This window comes from Manis javanica, chromosome 4, assembly GCF_040802235.1.
Source record: "Manis javanica isolate MJ-LG chromosome 4, MJ_LKY, whole genome shotgun sequence".
Lineage (NCBI taxonomy): Eukaryota > Metazoa > Chordata > Mammalia > Pholidota > Manidae > Manis > Manis javanica.
The window spans coordinates 92,401,756-92,419,125 of NC_133159.1; the positions used below are offsets into that span (position 1 = coordinate 92,401,756).

The 17,370-nt window shown below is 37.7% G+C and overlaps 1 protein-coding gene across 5 annotated transcripts in view; it reads left to right on the plus strand.

Moving 5' to 3' along the window:
* NTNG1 (netrin G1) overlaps window positions 1-17,370 on the plus strand; it is a 307,348-nt gene that overhangs the window by 232,080 nt on the left and 57,898 nt on the right. For all 5 annotated transcript variants that reach the window (XM_017664603.3, XM_017664606.3, XM_017664607.3 and 2 more), the window contains exon 5: window positions 7,882-7,908. In XM_017664603.3, coding sequence (XP_017520092.3) covers window positions 7,882-7,908 — 27 coding nt within the window. The remainder of the gene's footprint in view (window positions 1-7,881; window positions 7,909-17,370) is intronic.

The window sequence follows — 17,370 nt, forward strand, 5'->3', positions numbered from 1 at the left end:
ACATTCACATCACCTTATTAAAAACATTTGAGAATCCTATAGGAAAGTTACCTATTTTACCCTGTGTTTCCCAAACTTAATTGCTCATGCAACACTTAATAACTTTCTTTGCAACACTCTTTTAGGGTTGTGATGCTCTAAACTATTCCTTCAGCCTAGTGATAGAAATGTCATGGAGACAGAGAAAGCCCAGCTAGTTCAGCTGTATTCATTTTTCTACTTTCCTCTCACCTACTTGGTCTAATATTGTTCAAAGAAAGAAAATTAAATTGATCTGATATTGACATTATTTGTTTGTTCAGAAATCCAACTTGAATTATACAATATCTAGGGTTCCTTGAGTGATTGAAAGTAATTTGATGATTGTTTATTATTTTCTCCAGTATTAAATTTGCACTGACAATTTATAGTTTCCCAGGTTTATACATACATGTGTGTGTGTCATTTACCCAGACAATTTCCTAAGGGCTTTACATGCATTAGTTCAGTCTTAACTACCAATAATCTCGTAGGTAGATGCTACTATTTTCATTTTACAGATATGGAATCTGATGACTATTGAGGGGAAGAATTTTATTTAAGATTCACATAGCTAGTCAGGATGAGAAGGAGAATTAGAACCAGGGCTATACTTTGTACTCTTTGTTTCTCAAGTTAAAGTTCACTGACTTGTTCTGTCTTCCACTGGGATATGGACTCCACTTTGATACCTATTTGAAAAAGTCAGTCTTCTCTAAACCTGCTCTCTTTCTAGAAATCTTACTGTTTCTTTGCCTTCAAAGAACTCCTTTCTGCCCTTGCTTTAAATTTTCATTCTCTTCACGGTTGCCTCTTCTCTGTCTATAATGCTTTCATTCCAACCTATTCCTGTAGTTTTAGTTCTTAACATTATTGGTTTAATATTAATCAACCAATTATATCCTGAATTTTTTTAATGAATCCAGAACAATTTTACCAGCTGTCTATGAAGATCTCAAAGTCAACATGTTAAGTATTGAATTCATTTCTCTTCCCCAAATCACCTTTCTCTTCCCTCTCTATTGAAATTTTGCTCATTTTTCAAGATCACTCCTTTTTTCAAGATCACTCCTCAATGTCAACTCCTCAGTGCAGCCTACCTAGATCTCCCATGCAAAATCAGCAGCTTCTTTTCTCTCTACATTCTTGATGATGTCCATACACTTACAATTGGTTAACTCTATAGCCAAAATTATGATAATAATGGTAGCTACTAGTTATTAAGCTTATGATAGCCTGTATATTTTGTGAAGTGTTCTATGTGCTTTTTTGCATTAAATCCTTATAACCTCCCCATAGGGTATGTATCATATTTATTCCCATTTTACAGATAAGGAAATACAGGCACATAAAAGTTAATAAGTTTAAGTTGCCCCATAGTCCCACATGGAATGAATGGCAGAACAAGACTGAAACTCAGGTCTATCTGACTTCAGGAACTAAAATGTTGGCAATTTAAGAATGAGGCCATGCTTTATTCTTAGCCTTTATAAATGTGTGTGGAATGAATTATTTGGTAAATGAGTAAGTAAAACCTCAATAACCCTGTAATGTGCATATAGGTGCATTGACCATCAGTCTTCCCATGTCTCCTGGAATATTTGACCTTCACAGCTCAGCAGCTGTAGCACAGGCACCTTCAGTCTCCTACAAAAAGATACCATCTGAGATCTTGGAGGAATATGATAGGAGAAAGACTCCCTTTATTTTCGTGGGTGCTCATGACCCATCCAGGCATCTAGAGGTGGCACATTGGCTGGCTGGTGGTCACAGGCCTCCCCACGTGGCATTCATGGCTTCAGTGACTTGACTTGTGTCAGGCTCTGACCTCCAGCTTTTCAGGCTCAGAACCCTAATAATTCTGCTAGTATAGTAAGAAAGGACCTTCCTCTCAGAGCCATATATATATGATCCAAGCTGTAGGCCCCATATATCAAATTAGAAACCAAGTTATTCATGTACAACCACCAGTCTCCAGTCTCTTATCTGAAGTTTATGGTACAAGATATGACTTGAAGTTCACAATTTTTAGGATTTTAAAAGGAAATACAGTGAACATATGTTATATTATGACAATGCCCACAGCAGAATATTGGGTAGTGCCCCTTACTCATTTTGATATTTCCACAGCAAACCTGTGATTATTCTCACCAAGTTTGATAAGGAAAGACCTCATATCCCTTCCAGTCAGGTTTGCCACCAAGTTAGTTCAGATCACATTAGGTTGTACTGTAGGTAAATACTGGGGGAAAAAAATCAGTTTTTGGATATTTTTTATTTGAGGGTTGGAGGTAAGAGGGCCTTCAATAAATTGAGAGATAATGTAGAGTAGTTGTTATAAGCGAAACTCTGGGACCTGAATTCAAATCTCAGTTTCCTTCCCTACTGACTAAGATGGCCTTGGGCAAGCTCTTTGTGTTTGATTTTTGCCCCGTTTCTAAAATAAGCCTGAATATTGACCTCATAGGGTTGTCATAAAAATCAAATTATTCGTATAAGGTATTGAGAACAGTAGCAGGCACACAGTAAGCACAGTGAAGTCAGCCACTACTGACATTATAATCTCACTGAGATCTAGCACGTGGGTCCTTCCCAGCCTGATGAGCAAATTCTCCCTTTGGCGGTAGCAGCTGTGTGGGGAGATAGCTTGTGTCCAAATGCCAGTTTATTCATCCACAATATGAAATAACTATTACAGTATTCAGAATATTTCAGTCCTTATGACCAGTGTATTCTCTCCCCTGTAATTAAGTCTCCTTGCAGAGGCAGATAATTATCAGAAGGTTGCTTGGTGAGCATGGGATCAGGAAATTTAAATGACTCCAGTGTTGGTAGCATTAGGCTGAAATATCCTGACACATCCATCCGACCATGGGGTCTTCCTCCCGAAAGCCAGCAGAACACCGAAGGTCTAAAAGTTTGCCGCTTACCCCTCCCTCTTCCCGAGAAAATGCTACGCTGGCACTGCCGCCATTTGCCTCAGGATGCTGCACTTTGCTGGCTCCCACCTTCCTCGATTCGCCGTTTTCCCATTCTTCAGGAATGTTAATACACCAGGTCAGGTTACTGTCACCTCTGGCAAGTCTGTCACAGCCCTGCAGGTCCCAGAAACCTTCTGTTATAAAAATGACTTCCACTATCTCTATTTGGATCATTTATATGATGATCTCACAGAAATCAGATTCCATGAAGGCAATCTTATTTCATTCACTTTCAAGTTCCCGGGAGGTAACTCACTGTACCTCCTCCTATCAAGAGTGGTCCCGACCAGGAACCAGGGCTGGAAAGACGCTGGAGGTCATTCCTCCAGAATACAAATGAGGTCGCAGAATGGTTTTCTATCACCACCTACCTCTTCTTCAGCTGGGCTTCTCAGAGTCAGTGCCCCAGCGGCAGCAGCCTGGCGAGAAGATCTGCCCACCCACTTGGGCTTCTTTCAAACCATCCATCACAATGGCTGTAACGCTTCCTCTCAGTGCGAAGCATGGCAGATCCTTCTCCCCTTGGCTTCCCTCTTGATGAAGAGCTGCTGAACTTTCCGTTGATTCTTCAAAGGAGTTATGGCTTTTAGCACTATATTAACCTGCTTTGGAAGATCAGGGTGTTTATTTTTGAGATCCTCATCATGTCAACTTCCTTAAGCCTAACTGTACCCCCATTAGTCATTTGCTTGATGGGAGGATTAGTAAAATTGAAAGGATAAAAAAAGAAAAGAAAAAAGAAGAAAACACACTTTATAATTCAACTAGGTTCTAGGTTCTTATTCACCTGATTTCAACCGAATTCTTTTAAAACAAACATGATTATAAATATAGGTGTGGGAGGGCTGGTGGAGGAGGGAATAAATACAAGTGCCTATACACTGAGCACCTTCTCATTCTTTCAGCGCACAGTGCCGTTTGGCTTACTCAATATGCATGTGTGTCTCTGACTGAAGGAGCATCTCGGTTCTGGAAGAAGCAATACCTTGTATTGCAGAACCTTCCCTTAAAGCCCATGGGCACCCGTGCTTCATTTGCTCCATGCAAGTTCAGCAACGTCTCAGTAATTAGGAATTACATGCTCCGGTGCTGAACATAAAGGGCTCGACTTGGCCAATGCCCTTGCTTCTCTTTGGGCCTTTAGTTTCCTCTTCTGTAAAATGAAATAGCTGAAATAGATTATTTCTTAATTTCCTTTCAGCTCTCCATTTTTTAAGTCACTCTTTCTGAATCAGTTTATCTTGTATCTTCCTTTCTTCTCTTCCTTCCTTTCTATGTACTTAATCATCTATTTATCTTTCCCAAGCATTTCTGAGGCTTTTCTAGAGATGGATTTAAGCTGATGAAGCTTAAATTTCAAGGTCCTTCCCTACACCCCTTCTAAATTCAAAATATCTAATTTTGTATTTTAAACTTAATATCTCTTTCTCAAAAGAGAACTCCCGTTTTTGTATATGCTTCGGGCCCCACGAAATCTGTATTTGCCCCGGGATGACTTAGGACAAAAAGACAAATACAAAGAAGAATACCCAAATAGGAATTCAAAAGGAAAATGTGAGAAAAAATAGAAAGAAAACAAGCCAGATATTAAATGAGTTTACCCAGTTGAGCATCAAGTTGAGCTCTGAGCCTCTGCAGTTCTCAGAGGGCAAGTGGTAAGGAGGCATCTGTACCCAATGGGACTGTCACTATCAGAATGGAGGAAATGCTCAGAGAACAAAAACAGACGTCAGTACTGAGAAATGTCTCAGCGGAAGATTTTGTAGGAGAGAAGATCATACTAGGACCAAAAGTTGTATTCTTACTATAGTAGAAACCTTCTTTGAAAGAAGCAATAGAGTTTTTCTCAAATACCATTGAACTCTTCTCTACCAGGCATTGTCCCAGACAGATGCTAGAGATCTAAGCTGGAACGAGACATGGCACTTGTCCCCCTCAAAGCTCTCAGGCAAACATGCAGACAATCATAAAAATAAGTTGCTAGGTTGCTCATGGAGACCCGGACAAAGAGGTATGTGAACACAAAGGAGAGCGGCTAATTCACATCAGGGAGATGGAGAAGTCAGGAAAGGAAGAATTTCTAAGCTCAATTTTAAAGGTAAAAATATTCCTTACATAAGAGTTGTCACTTCACAAGTAATGTTAGACAAACTGCCAACACATGTCTAGACGGTTTTCCTGAGCATGATCTGACTCTTATTCCCACAGTTTATGAGTATTGTCACAGTGGTAAGATGGAATCCCATTCATTGATTTGTTCCTTTCAGACCCCAAGAAACCCACCTTTTATGAAATGAATAGTAGCCTTCCTGCCTATGTCCTTAAACAGGTGAAAGATATCTCATGGCTTGCTTGTAGTTTTTGTAATGGATGTAATGGGTTTATTAAATGCTTTAGGTGTCTGTAGAGAACCAAGAGTGATCTGTTTGGATGTTATGATAAGAAACATTAGGGCAAAAACAACATTTGAAAATATACTAATGGATATCCTTTGGTGTTCATATATTTTCAACTTCAAAAATCTTTATTCCAATGAGCAGTTTAAAAATCTTTTCTAAGCAATTCCCATTTTACAGCAGTGGAATAGAAAGTGACTCATCTGGCAGCACCTCAAAAAATTATGAGCCACCCAGTGAGGAAGAGCCTGAATTTTAAACATCCAAATGTTAGGTAATAGAAAACATCTTCATGAAGAAAATAGGATCATGTAATGGCCTTGCTTGGCCAGGTTTGTATAGCTGCAGTGAACATTTTTCCCTGCCCTGGCCTCCCCAAAGGAATGGAAACATTTCTGCATCTTTCTAAAGTATTCAACTACAGCAAATACTGCATCAAACAGTCTTGTGGATTTGTTCTCCATTGTGTCTGGACAAACACCCCGAAAAACTTTGCCTTGCATTATGCATGGCCCTCGAGCTCCATGTAAGTTAGAAAACACATGAAAAGTCTCTTTCTGCCATCCTACCTTCCATTCTCTTTGACGAATTACCAAAGGCAAGCAGGTCCTTGCAATAGAGCAGGATCTCAATCATGGGGAAATTTGGAGTTTCTGCAGTTGATAGTAAAATTATGATGCTGCCATCGTGCTTCACTCAGTGGATTTGCAAAGGAATAAAAAAAAAAAGAAAAGATTCGGTGCCAAGTCACTGTCACCCTGCAGCAAAGATAGGCTACTAAAGTGTCAGGTCAGGAACTCAACAGTCCTTTGCAGAAATCACATTTGGCTTGAAATTCAGTTCACAGGGCAGAGTTAAAACATGGACATGGAAATTTAGGTTTCCAGTTTGGGTTGATCGTTGATCAGTAATTAAGCAGATGCACCATAAAACTCTTTGCATTTAACATAAAATATTTTGATGTATGTAACAGCTGAAAATAAGATTTCAATGCTTCCAGGGTTTTTAAAAATCATAGTAAGCTTTAATTCCTCCTTCTCCCTTCCCAAGAAAGAGGAATATAGCTCTTAGTTTTACGGAACACAAAGCTAGAAATCTCTGCATAAGGCACAATGATTAGTTAAAATAAGCAGAGGGCAGTTGTTCAAAGATAAATACTAAAATAGAAGTTTAATGATTCCTATGATTACCACCTGTTAGCACACTTCAGCACTGTGGAGAACAAGTCTGAACAGCTCATTAACAGCTATCATTTATTGACTATACCATGTGTCAGACATTGTTATGGATTATCTCATTCAATCCTCACAGCAGCTCCATGCAGTAGATATTATTAGCCCCTTTCAGATGAGGAAACATACATAGAGAGGCTGGGAACTTGCCTGAAATCACCCAGCTAGTCAGTTGCAAAGCAGAACCCTTACTTAGTTTTTGTCTGATTCTCATCTCATGCTCACATGCACCACTACCTGAATTTAATGGAGAAGATACATATCTCTGACTTTTAATTAGCAATGTCTGTGATGGTGTGGCTTGTTTCATGAACCAACAATATCAATAATAGTAATCATAGCAGAGCTGGATATAGCACAGAGTACCTACCAAGCAATGCTTTGAGTACTTTAAACATATTAATTTATGTAATCCTTGCAACAACCTGAAGAGGTAGGAAACCAAGCCACTAAGAACATAAGCAACTTGCCCAATGGTCACACAGCCAGTACGTGTAAGAACAAAGCTTCAAAGCCAAAAGGCCAGGCTTCCATGCCCCTGCTCTTGGCTAGGAGTGTTTAGGATACTGACTGAATTCATGTCCATATTTATACCAAGTCCAGGCACATTCTGAAATAGTTCCACCATCTCAGCACTAACTTGTAAATTAAAGTGGAAGCTGGAAAATCAATTAATTCCATGATCAATATGAACAACCTAATGTATTCTTGAATTATTCTGCTCAATTAAGCTTCTATAGAGAGTTTAATCCACATATCTGACAAGTAAAAGAGGAATAAAAATGTTGCTTATGTGGAATTAATCAAAGCACCAAGTGAATTTCTAAAGCTAGCACATGCATTTCACAACACATTTAAAGTGATCTATTGCATATGTGGATATATTTGCTGGGCCCCCGTAGTGTATATTTGTTACTCTGCGCTCAGAATTTAAGCCTAGCTTAGTATCTGTTTGACCTACATACAAATGAATGTTCATTAACCTTATAGGAAAGCACAAAATGTTTGATGTCATGAAGCTGTCTTGAACCAACTATTAAAGCTGCGCATTAATTTCCCAACTCTGATGAGTTCAGGAGTTTGATAATGAAAGCAAAATGGTTTCAAAGGATGAATTTTGCTTTTTTTGTGCTGATTTCCTAATGATCTGAATGTTATCAAGTGTGAAGTTTCTGAGATTTTATATTAAGTTATAGATTGTCATGTACTAATGTATGTCTAACAGCTTTTCTTTATTGTTTTCTTTCTCTCCAGGTATCCCCAGTATTTCCAGTATTGGTAGTAAGTAAAAAAATCACCAAACCAAGTCTAAGCTAGCTCTGCTTTGTTGTTTAGCTCCTCAGACCTATTTTCCCAGTGTCCATTTCTGATGTAAGGGAGTATTTTCTTTGGTAATTGTATCAGTTCGCTCTCTGCACAGATACGGTGAGAGTACAAATACAGTGGTCACCTGTGTACAACTCCTTTGAGGACATGGCAGTGCCCCAGCTTCCCTGACCACTTTTGATCAATGAAGGTTACCTTACAAGGTACAATTAACTTAGGCAGTTCATTTAGCGAAATTATAAAGTCCTGTTTAACTGTGCTCAGTAACCAACAAACACACTGAACTCTCTTCCTAGGACTGGATATGGATTTCTTTCACAACTTGGAAAAGCAGAAAATGATGTCAATGGATGCTTTAGGCATATTCATTAGAATCCAAGGAAAATGCATGAAACCAGGGGGAGGGAATTTTATTAATGCATCAAGGTTTAGTCTTTGTAAAGGCCTGAAAGGGGCAGGTTTGTGATCATTAGTCTTTCTGGAGAAAGGAAGGAAGAAAATAATCAGAATGTCCATTTTTCCCTCCTAAAATAGAGTGACCCATGCTTTCCTGTTTACTTAGGTTAAGTTTGATAGAGAAGAGGTATAAAAATGCATGCACTATTTAGGAGCCAGGCTACTAGAAATTCCTGCAAGAAATCTTGTAGTAGAAATACAAGCAATGGAAGGAGAAATCCCTCTTCGCCTGTCTGTGGGAAACACTTCAGTACTGTTGCAAAGAGCATTCTCCCAGCTATAATGGGAGAACCGGATTGTAACCCTCTCTTCCATATAAAACAATGACACCCCCAACACCACGCCTGACATGCTCAGTAAGGAAATGCCCCATATATCTTCAGAGCAGATTCTCATGTTTTTATATATTGCACCCTTTCTCTCTGATGGCTGCAGCCTTTGAGCAGCTGCTGAATAACTGATTCAAAATTCTGAGGAAACTGAGATTATGCACTGTAAGTGAAGAGAAGAATTTTCACTGTGGCCTCACACCTCACAGGCTCCATTACAGGAGTTGTGCCCAACAGGATGACTGCAGCAGCATAGACAGCAGTGGGTGAAGCATTCTAACACCCAACATCCATCTGATAATTTTGGGAAAACAACTTCCCACTTCTTATAAATTCACAGTCGGATCTTCCAATTTATAAATCAACCCAGTTTACTTAATCTTGTGAATAGGCTGGGACACAGATTTGTTAAGCACCAGACATATTAACTGCCATGAAAACCAGCTGCTTTGTAAATAAAAGTTGGGGCCACATCCATTTAGATTCCAGCCTAATGCTGGAACATCCTCTTTGTGATTTTGTTGAAACAGCATGAGTGCTACAAACATGTAAATGAAAACCTTTAGCTCTAATGGTCTGTGTTCTGCTTTTGGATCTCCCTGGGCATTTGCCTTCACTGTAGCTATAGCCCACAAGGTGCTCCTTTCAGGCCTTGGCAATTGCATTTGCACATGGATTTTAGAACAAAAGGGAGTTAAGTGCAAGCACGCTGACACAGGTTACTGAGTACTGCTGCCGTGGTCTGGCCTGTCAAAAGTTCCAGAAATGGATGGGTGGAAAGTAGTTCTTTGGTGCTGGGTGTGTTTCTGTTCAGAGTGTCAGTCATGTGTTGCATGGATTCTTTGACTGTACAGCTCACTCACCATCTCATTCGGCCACCTCCACCACATGCCCCATCTCTGAGCATCAGCAGATGTTGACCTTTTACACGCTGAATCGGGAAATTCCAGTTTTGTTCTGCTTTGTTTTATTTTGAACTCAGTGTGGTGACCTGAAAGGATGCATTGTGTGCCTTTGGAAAATATATTAACTGTTATTACAGGAACGTAGGAAAATTTAACTCCTTAAAACGTAACCAAAACCCTCTAACAGATAAAGTGATAGTTTGTACCCTGCCTTTGGGGTGCCTCTGACTGTTCTGCTTGGAGTACAAGGGGTATTTCCTCAGATTTCTCCAGCAACCAGGACATAAGCTTTTCCAGGGGTCACCCTACAGCAAACATGACTGGCTTGCCTCTTGCTGGCTGTAAGCTCAAGAGATTTATGATAAAAATCAGGAAACATGGGTGTATCTTCTGGGCTGCTTCACTGGCATTCGCACATTCCCCATTTGTGAGCTCATAAAGTGCCTGTTGTATGCACTGGTGGGTTCTTTTCCTCTCCAAAAGTGCAAAAATTCACGCACAGATAGATGACACAGCCTGCTCTGGAGGCCATAGGAATGGGGTTGCCAAGGTACAAGTCAGAGACGAGGAAGCTGCTTTGATTTTTAACTAAGTTTGGGTGTTTGCCAGAGCTTTTCCCTTTATCCCAAAGAAGGAATCAATGAGTGTGATTCCACTAAGTATATAGAGAGATGCCATTATAACAGATGTAACACCCATGAGACTCCCATCACCGAAGCATACCTCAAAGAAAATGAATCATGTATGTTATCATCATAAATTATTGATGTGTGTAACCATAAGTTCACATACCTATACTCAATGACTAAAGATTTTGGAGGCCTAATAGATTTTAGTATAGATCTCAAACTATCAATGCCTGTATTAAGGCTCAAATGCATGGACAGGAGAGTCATCCTTTCTGATCATCTGCTAAAAATGTTTTTAAAACAAATTTCCCATGAAGGTCATTTGTACCTGCTGCTGTCTATCTATTAGGAAATAGGTTTCCCAGTCATCCCAGAGGTACTTGGTTTAAACTCAGTCATTTTGCTGTGCTTTGGCTGTGGCTGAAAAAATTATTGGTGATATTGTCAGCAATTAATGAATCCCCAAATAAATTTTAGCCCTATGAACCTTATGATCTGTTTTTTTGTTTTACCTGATGTAGTAGTAATTCACTCAGGTATTTTTTAATAAAAGGTATCATGCATTTATAAGTAAATATTCACAGTCTTACACAAGTGAACACTGATTGATGTGGATGATCCAAATTAATAGTAGGTTTGAGGTGGATGATTTTTTTAAAGTAATAAACTAATCATTAGCTTCTAACATAATATCTTAGTCCGGAAAAGAAAGTGATTTCACTAATTATGTTAAATAGTGTACTTTAAAGAACATACATAGAACAAGAATTGGCTTCATGTGCACATAGCTTTGTGTGGGTGCTTATCACTTAAAAAAAAAAGCAGACAGATAAGTCAGAGATTAAAAGTAGGCCATCCACTGAAAATCAAAGATCACATAAGGAAAAACTTGGAATTCTTTAAGAATGAAAATATTTCTTAGAATAGCAACAATAGAAAAAAAAGATGTAAACATTTTGTGAACCCAAATACATGTTATTTCCTTAAATTACTTCCAAATGATTGACATCATAGTATATAAAGCATAGAAATATTGATGGAGGCATGGCTATTACCTCCCCTCCAATTTATTCACTTTGAAACAATAGTTCACATAAGGGATATATTCCACTTTCCTGTTTTCTCTTATAATTAGCATTGCCTTCATCACATAGTTAAAAATCATCGCTAATTTGATTTAATTGGCAGGACTATTAAACAAGGGAACTATTACCTGCAGGGAACCCTCAGCCTGTTGAGAAAGCCCAGAGATGTTTTCATACTTGAAAACATTTGATGCCAGTTGGAGACCTTGTAAAAGTTGTTTACCAGACAGCATCCAAATATTTTTGTTCAGTACTGATTTACTGTAGGAGCCTGCATCGTGAGGAAAATAACAAGGTCAGTCATTTCCCCACCCAAGGGTTATTAGTAATCGTGTTCATGCTATCCAGAGAGCTGCAGTGTTTGTTTGTTTCCTTTTGGTTTAATACTTCTAAATCCCCCAAATAAAAGTTTCATTTGAATTGCCCTTTAACTAATTGGGTTTTATATAATGAGGAAAAGAATTATCAGGCTAGTATAGCTATATGGCAAATTGCATGGTGTGCTACATTAATTCTGAACTGTTTGCTGATGTTCTAGAAGGAAAGCTAAGGTCCCAGGTGATATACTTCTGGGACTTTGTTATATCATGTACCAAGTATCCTCATCACAGATCCATTTCATATTTGTGTAACTAGCATTTCACATTCATGAAACTTTTGTGATTATCCTAAAGTTGAATGAACATTAGGACGTAGCTGTTTCTTTAATCCTGAAGAAAAAATAAAATATTTCAACTAAGGTGGGGGAAGTATTCCCTACCTAAAAAAAGAAAGAAAAAATCCAAGAGGTTTAGAAATCTTTATTGACAATAATTGCCTACCTTGAGCAAACTGACTTTGTTTCATGCATTAACCTTTATGCAAATGAATTTAGAATGTCAAGCCACTTTTTAAGTGTGAGCTGATATCTGTACCTTTGCTGTTTTCTCTGTGTGGGGGCATCTGGAAATTCCTAGCATAAACAAAGATTTACCAAGATCTCTTATAAGATCCTATGATGAACCTTCAAACATGTAGCTGTGAACACCCACACTAAGTGTGGGTATCATAGATGTCTTCTTGGAGTATCAGTAAGAAGTGGGCCAACCAACTGTTCCACTTCCTGGGAAGAGTCAGAGGTTCTGCTTGGAACTGGAGAGAAATGATCCCACATCTCTACAGAATTCCATTTTACAGATGGTGAATCTGAGTTTCAGAGAGGCCATATAACTTGCCGAATGTAATACAGCTGGGAAAGCCTGTCTGACTCCAAAAGCTACACTCATAACATCATACCAAGTGGAAGAGTTGAGAAAGAAAAATTCCAGTTTCTGACTCCTACCCCCACACTCTTTCCAATCCACTACACTGTATCTTTAGACCTGTTGATCCCTGAATTGACCCATTTCTCTGCAGGGAACGTTAGCATCCTGGAGAAAAACAGACGTTCCCTTTCTGGTACGTCATTGTGTTGTGAACAGAAGTTAACAAGCATAATGTCTGAGGAGAGGGGATAGGAGACTGTGACCCTCCCCCACATTAAAATAAGCCCTTCCTCTACCACCAGGCATCCTCAATATGCTGAGAAAGAGGAGAAATGTATAGATGTCAAATATATTCTAAAACATGAGATAGTTCATCAAATTAGCTATGCATATTGTGAACATGTTTGTACATATTCTATGACAGTAAAAATCCAAATTTTTTTCTTTATCAAGATAGTCACTTATAGCAAAATGAAATTCTGTGTGCCATCTCAGGGACAGACCCACTGTCACATTAAACTGTATCTTCCCCACTAGTTTAATGATGCTGCATTTCTGAGAGTAGGCAGCTTGCTGTGAGGATGATAAGATTCCCTCCAAGGGCCTACGGATTTCTCCTGGAGAGCTTGAGGGTCGTCTGTTGATTCCTTTCTAGGCATCAGTAATGTTGTCTCCAGATTCCCTAGGGAACAGCAACAGTAACTGTATAAACCCAAAGGAACCCTGTGACTTTGTCTCCACCTGATACTTTCCTCATACACCCCTGGAAGAAGGATGTTCAAAGAAGGCTCACTAAAATCCTCTCAGCAGTGGTTTTCTTACCTATGGCACCATTTCCCACCACATTTTAGAACCAATCTTAAAGAGCAATCATTCAACATCATCATCTTACAGATAAGGTAACTAAAGCTTGAGTGAATTGTCTAAGTCATCTAAATAGTGGTTAAAGTGGGATTCCAGCTCAATGTCCAATTTCCAAACTAGGACTCTCTACATTCTGTCATGACATTAGAATTCACCTTCTCATTTACTTAAATAACTAAACTATGAAAGCCTACATTGTCAGTTATTCTAGAAAAAAATGAGAAAGCATAGTCATAATTTATTCTGTTTTTAAAGGCATCCATTTAGTGAGTTGAAAACTGCCTATCATTCATGCTAAGTGAATGCTGTATATGACAGAAGACAACTTAATATTGTAATACAACCCTACCTCTAAAGCTTTCTTGGTATAAATAAAATGTTTTAGCCTTATGCTTCAAGCTTGCTTTTCAGCTTGACAAACTATGATGTCAACAATAGTCGATCAAGTTTAGCAATTTTAACATAGTTCTCTCCAACTCACGTTGCAAAGAACTTTCCTCGAGGCACAGAGGAGAACTTCTTCCAAAACCTCATTTTCACAACTAGAATCTCAATTTTTCTAATTCATGAAAATGAATTTCAAGTGCCACAACCAAATTGTCACATAATAATTTTCTGATTCTCTCCCTATTGAAAAAAATTCAGATGAAACAAATATTTGATCCATAGTCTAAACTGATGTGCTACTAAACTGAAATTAATTTGGAAATTAACACTTTATTTCAAATGTTAAAAATCAAATTTTTCCACAATATTCCAAAATGATTTCTATTGTTTTCTGAACAATAGTATTAATCAATGTAGGTGCTAGAACCAGATTATTCCCTAAAGTAAGCTGTATCTTAAGTGAGCTTTTTTTATGTATTAGGTCACATACTCTGGGAACAATTAAAATTTCAAAAAATAAGGGAGTACATTACTTTCTCTACTTCAATTCAGTAAGAACTATTTACACTACAGTATAAGTCTGATTTTTATTAAAACAGCAACTATAAATAACATAATAAAAGTAACATTTATTGAACGCTCACTATAGTGACAAGCAAATATTAACTCATTCAAGTCTTGACAACAAGCAGCAGGTGGTGTCATCATTCATCCCCACTTTACAGATGAGAAGCTTAGACCCAGAAGTTATGAAACTTGTCCAAGTGATAGAATCGAGATTCAAATCCAGCCTGAGTGCTATTTACATTCACCATATATTAAATAAATTTCCTTTAAACAGATATTTTCTAGGCCACCCATAGGTGTCATTTGAAAATGCAACAATGACAATGGAGTAATAGCATCTAATGGGCATTTCAGATATTTTATTTCTTTTTAAAGGAGACAGTTGTGAAGTGGGATTTTGGTCTCTATACTCCCAGGGCAAGAGTCTTTGGAACACAGTCGAGGAGATCACCAAGACAAGTTCAGTCCATTTTCCCAGCTGTATGGGACCAGGATCTTTAAGAAGGGATTTCCAAAAAAAAAAAAGCTATTTTTGAATGATTGTCCATCTGCACACACATGTGGTATCCCTCTGCTCTCTCCAATAATAATTTTCAAATCCAGCACTACAACAGTCAGAAGGTCCACAGTCAAAACATGCAGCAATACTTTTCCCTCCACATAGGGAACCATTAATCCCATAGATTCTCCAAAGAGCATATTCTTCATCCCAGTATTTCATCTTTCCATGAACTTTAGTATAACCCTCCTAGACCAGAAAAGAACTACTGGAGTGATGGAATTTAGCAGGTGAGAGAAACCTTAGATCTTTTAGCCCAACACCTTTGTTTCATAGATAGGGAAACTGAAGTCCAGAGAAATTAATAGCCACACAGCTCCCCAGCAGCAGATGTGGGACCAGACCCCTTACCTTTTGATTCCCAGTACTCTTTGCCTTGTAACAAACTACCCCTCTGAGACCTTCATACTGAGCCGAAGATATTCCCTAGTTAATTCATGAAATAATTAAATTATTAATTCTGCAACAGTTCACCCAAAGAGGTAACACAAATACTTTTGATCTATTATATGTTTTTTTCTATTTGCAGTTTCTAACTACTTGAAACAAGTGGCTAACTGGTTAAAATTCTCAGGGGCCACATGTTATCCAAGACTCTCATTAGAATTGGAAAAGATAACATAGAAATTGTTTCATTTATACTATTCATAGAGACTCTTATATGCCTAATCTACTTCTGAAAGTTAGATATTTGTTAGTAATATTGATTGAATATTTTCATATGCCAGGATCTTAGAGTAGCAAGAGTAACCAGACAGTAACTGGTTAATTTTAAGTTCTCTTCTTATTTGGCCTTACAATTATATATAAACAAAATTAAGTTTTTAAAAGTAAGATGAGATATTAAATTTAAAAATGCCATGATGGTCAAGTATTAAAACATGTATGCACAGACAGTAATATGCTATAGGAGTTGAGGGGCCACAAATTTCAGTATCTCATTTTCAGGACATTTTTCCTCCCAAGAAAAAACACATAAATTTTGTCCCACTGGAGATATGTTTAGATTAGATTAGGATTTCCACATGGTGACTACTGATGGTTCTGTTTTAATTGTTCAGGAAGTTTAGGCATCCCACATAATGAAAATTCTTTGGAAAAATAGTCTAGTACTCCCACCAAATACAAGGTCTACCTTTCCCCCTCCCCAGGAAACTATTTTAGGTACACAATATGGAAGAAAATTATATTCTAGGTAGGGATCAGCTTGTAACTGAGGTGTTTATCTTGATAATTTCACAAAGGTCAAATAGAATTAACGATTCAGAAGTAAAGTGACCTACATTACTAAGACCAAGAGTATACTATAGTATAGCATAAACAAATAGTTAACATATTGGAGTAGGAAATAAAACTTGATTTATAAAGTTAATTTTCAAAACTCACTTCTAAATTGATTTCATATAAACTTTTGCCTTTACATTAAATTTTTGAAATTGCTTTCATTTCATCAAGACAAGCAAGTCACTGAATACTTAAATTTAAATTTATAAATATCACCCCACTTACAACCTATTTTTGCCTCTCCTACAGAAAAAAAGATGGGGAAAAGCATTTTAACAAACTAAAATTTTCTTGATTTGATGCAAATTATATAAATATATTTTCTATGTAAAACCATAACAACGGTTTGAAATTTTTTCTAAATGAAAAATTTCTAGAAATCATATTAATTCACTCAAAATGCAAATGTATGGTTTTTCAGAAGTGATCATCGCGGTTCAAGTCAGCTTGTTCTGTTAATTCATTATCTACCCATCACCAAAATGCTCAAGTGAAAAGCAACATTCTGTCAATAAACTTCACATTTGCCTACGTGTTACCAAATATCTACATATTTAGTAACCCTTGGATACAGATGTGGAAAATCATTACATTCTTTTTCCATAAATTTTCACAAATACAGCAGCATCAATATTAAGGTTTCCTTTGGTTTTGTGTGTATACACACAGAAAGAGAGAGGGAGAGGGAGAAGGGAGCACAATAGAAAAAACCTTCTTTAACAAATATTAAAAAACCAAAGTTACAATACAAATTCCATGTCTTGCAATAATGTTACTTGCTATAATGTAATTATGGAGGAAACAATCTGATAATACCTGTTTATAGTAGCTCCACCACTTGATATCAATTATGCAATTACTAGTATTTACTGAGGCCTTCTGCAAGGCTTTGCCCTTCCTCAAAAAGATCTAATCTAATTATGGAAACAAGAAATAGACTTAGAAAATTTAAACTAGCAATATTAAAACTCATGGCAATCCATGTATTAATGAGAAATCAGGAGCGCAGACAGTAACATGCTATAGGGGTTTTCAGGCAACAGCTCTCCTTGTGGACTTAGGTGGTCCCAAAGGACAGCTCAAGAGATGCAGTTTTGAGCTGATCTCA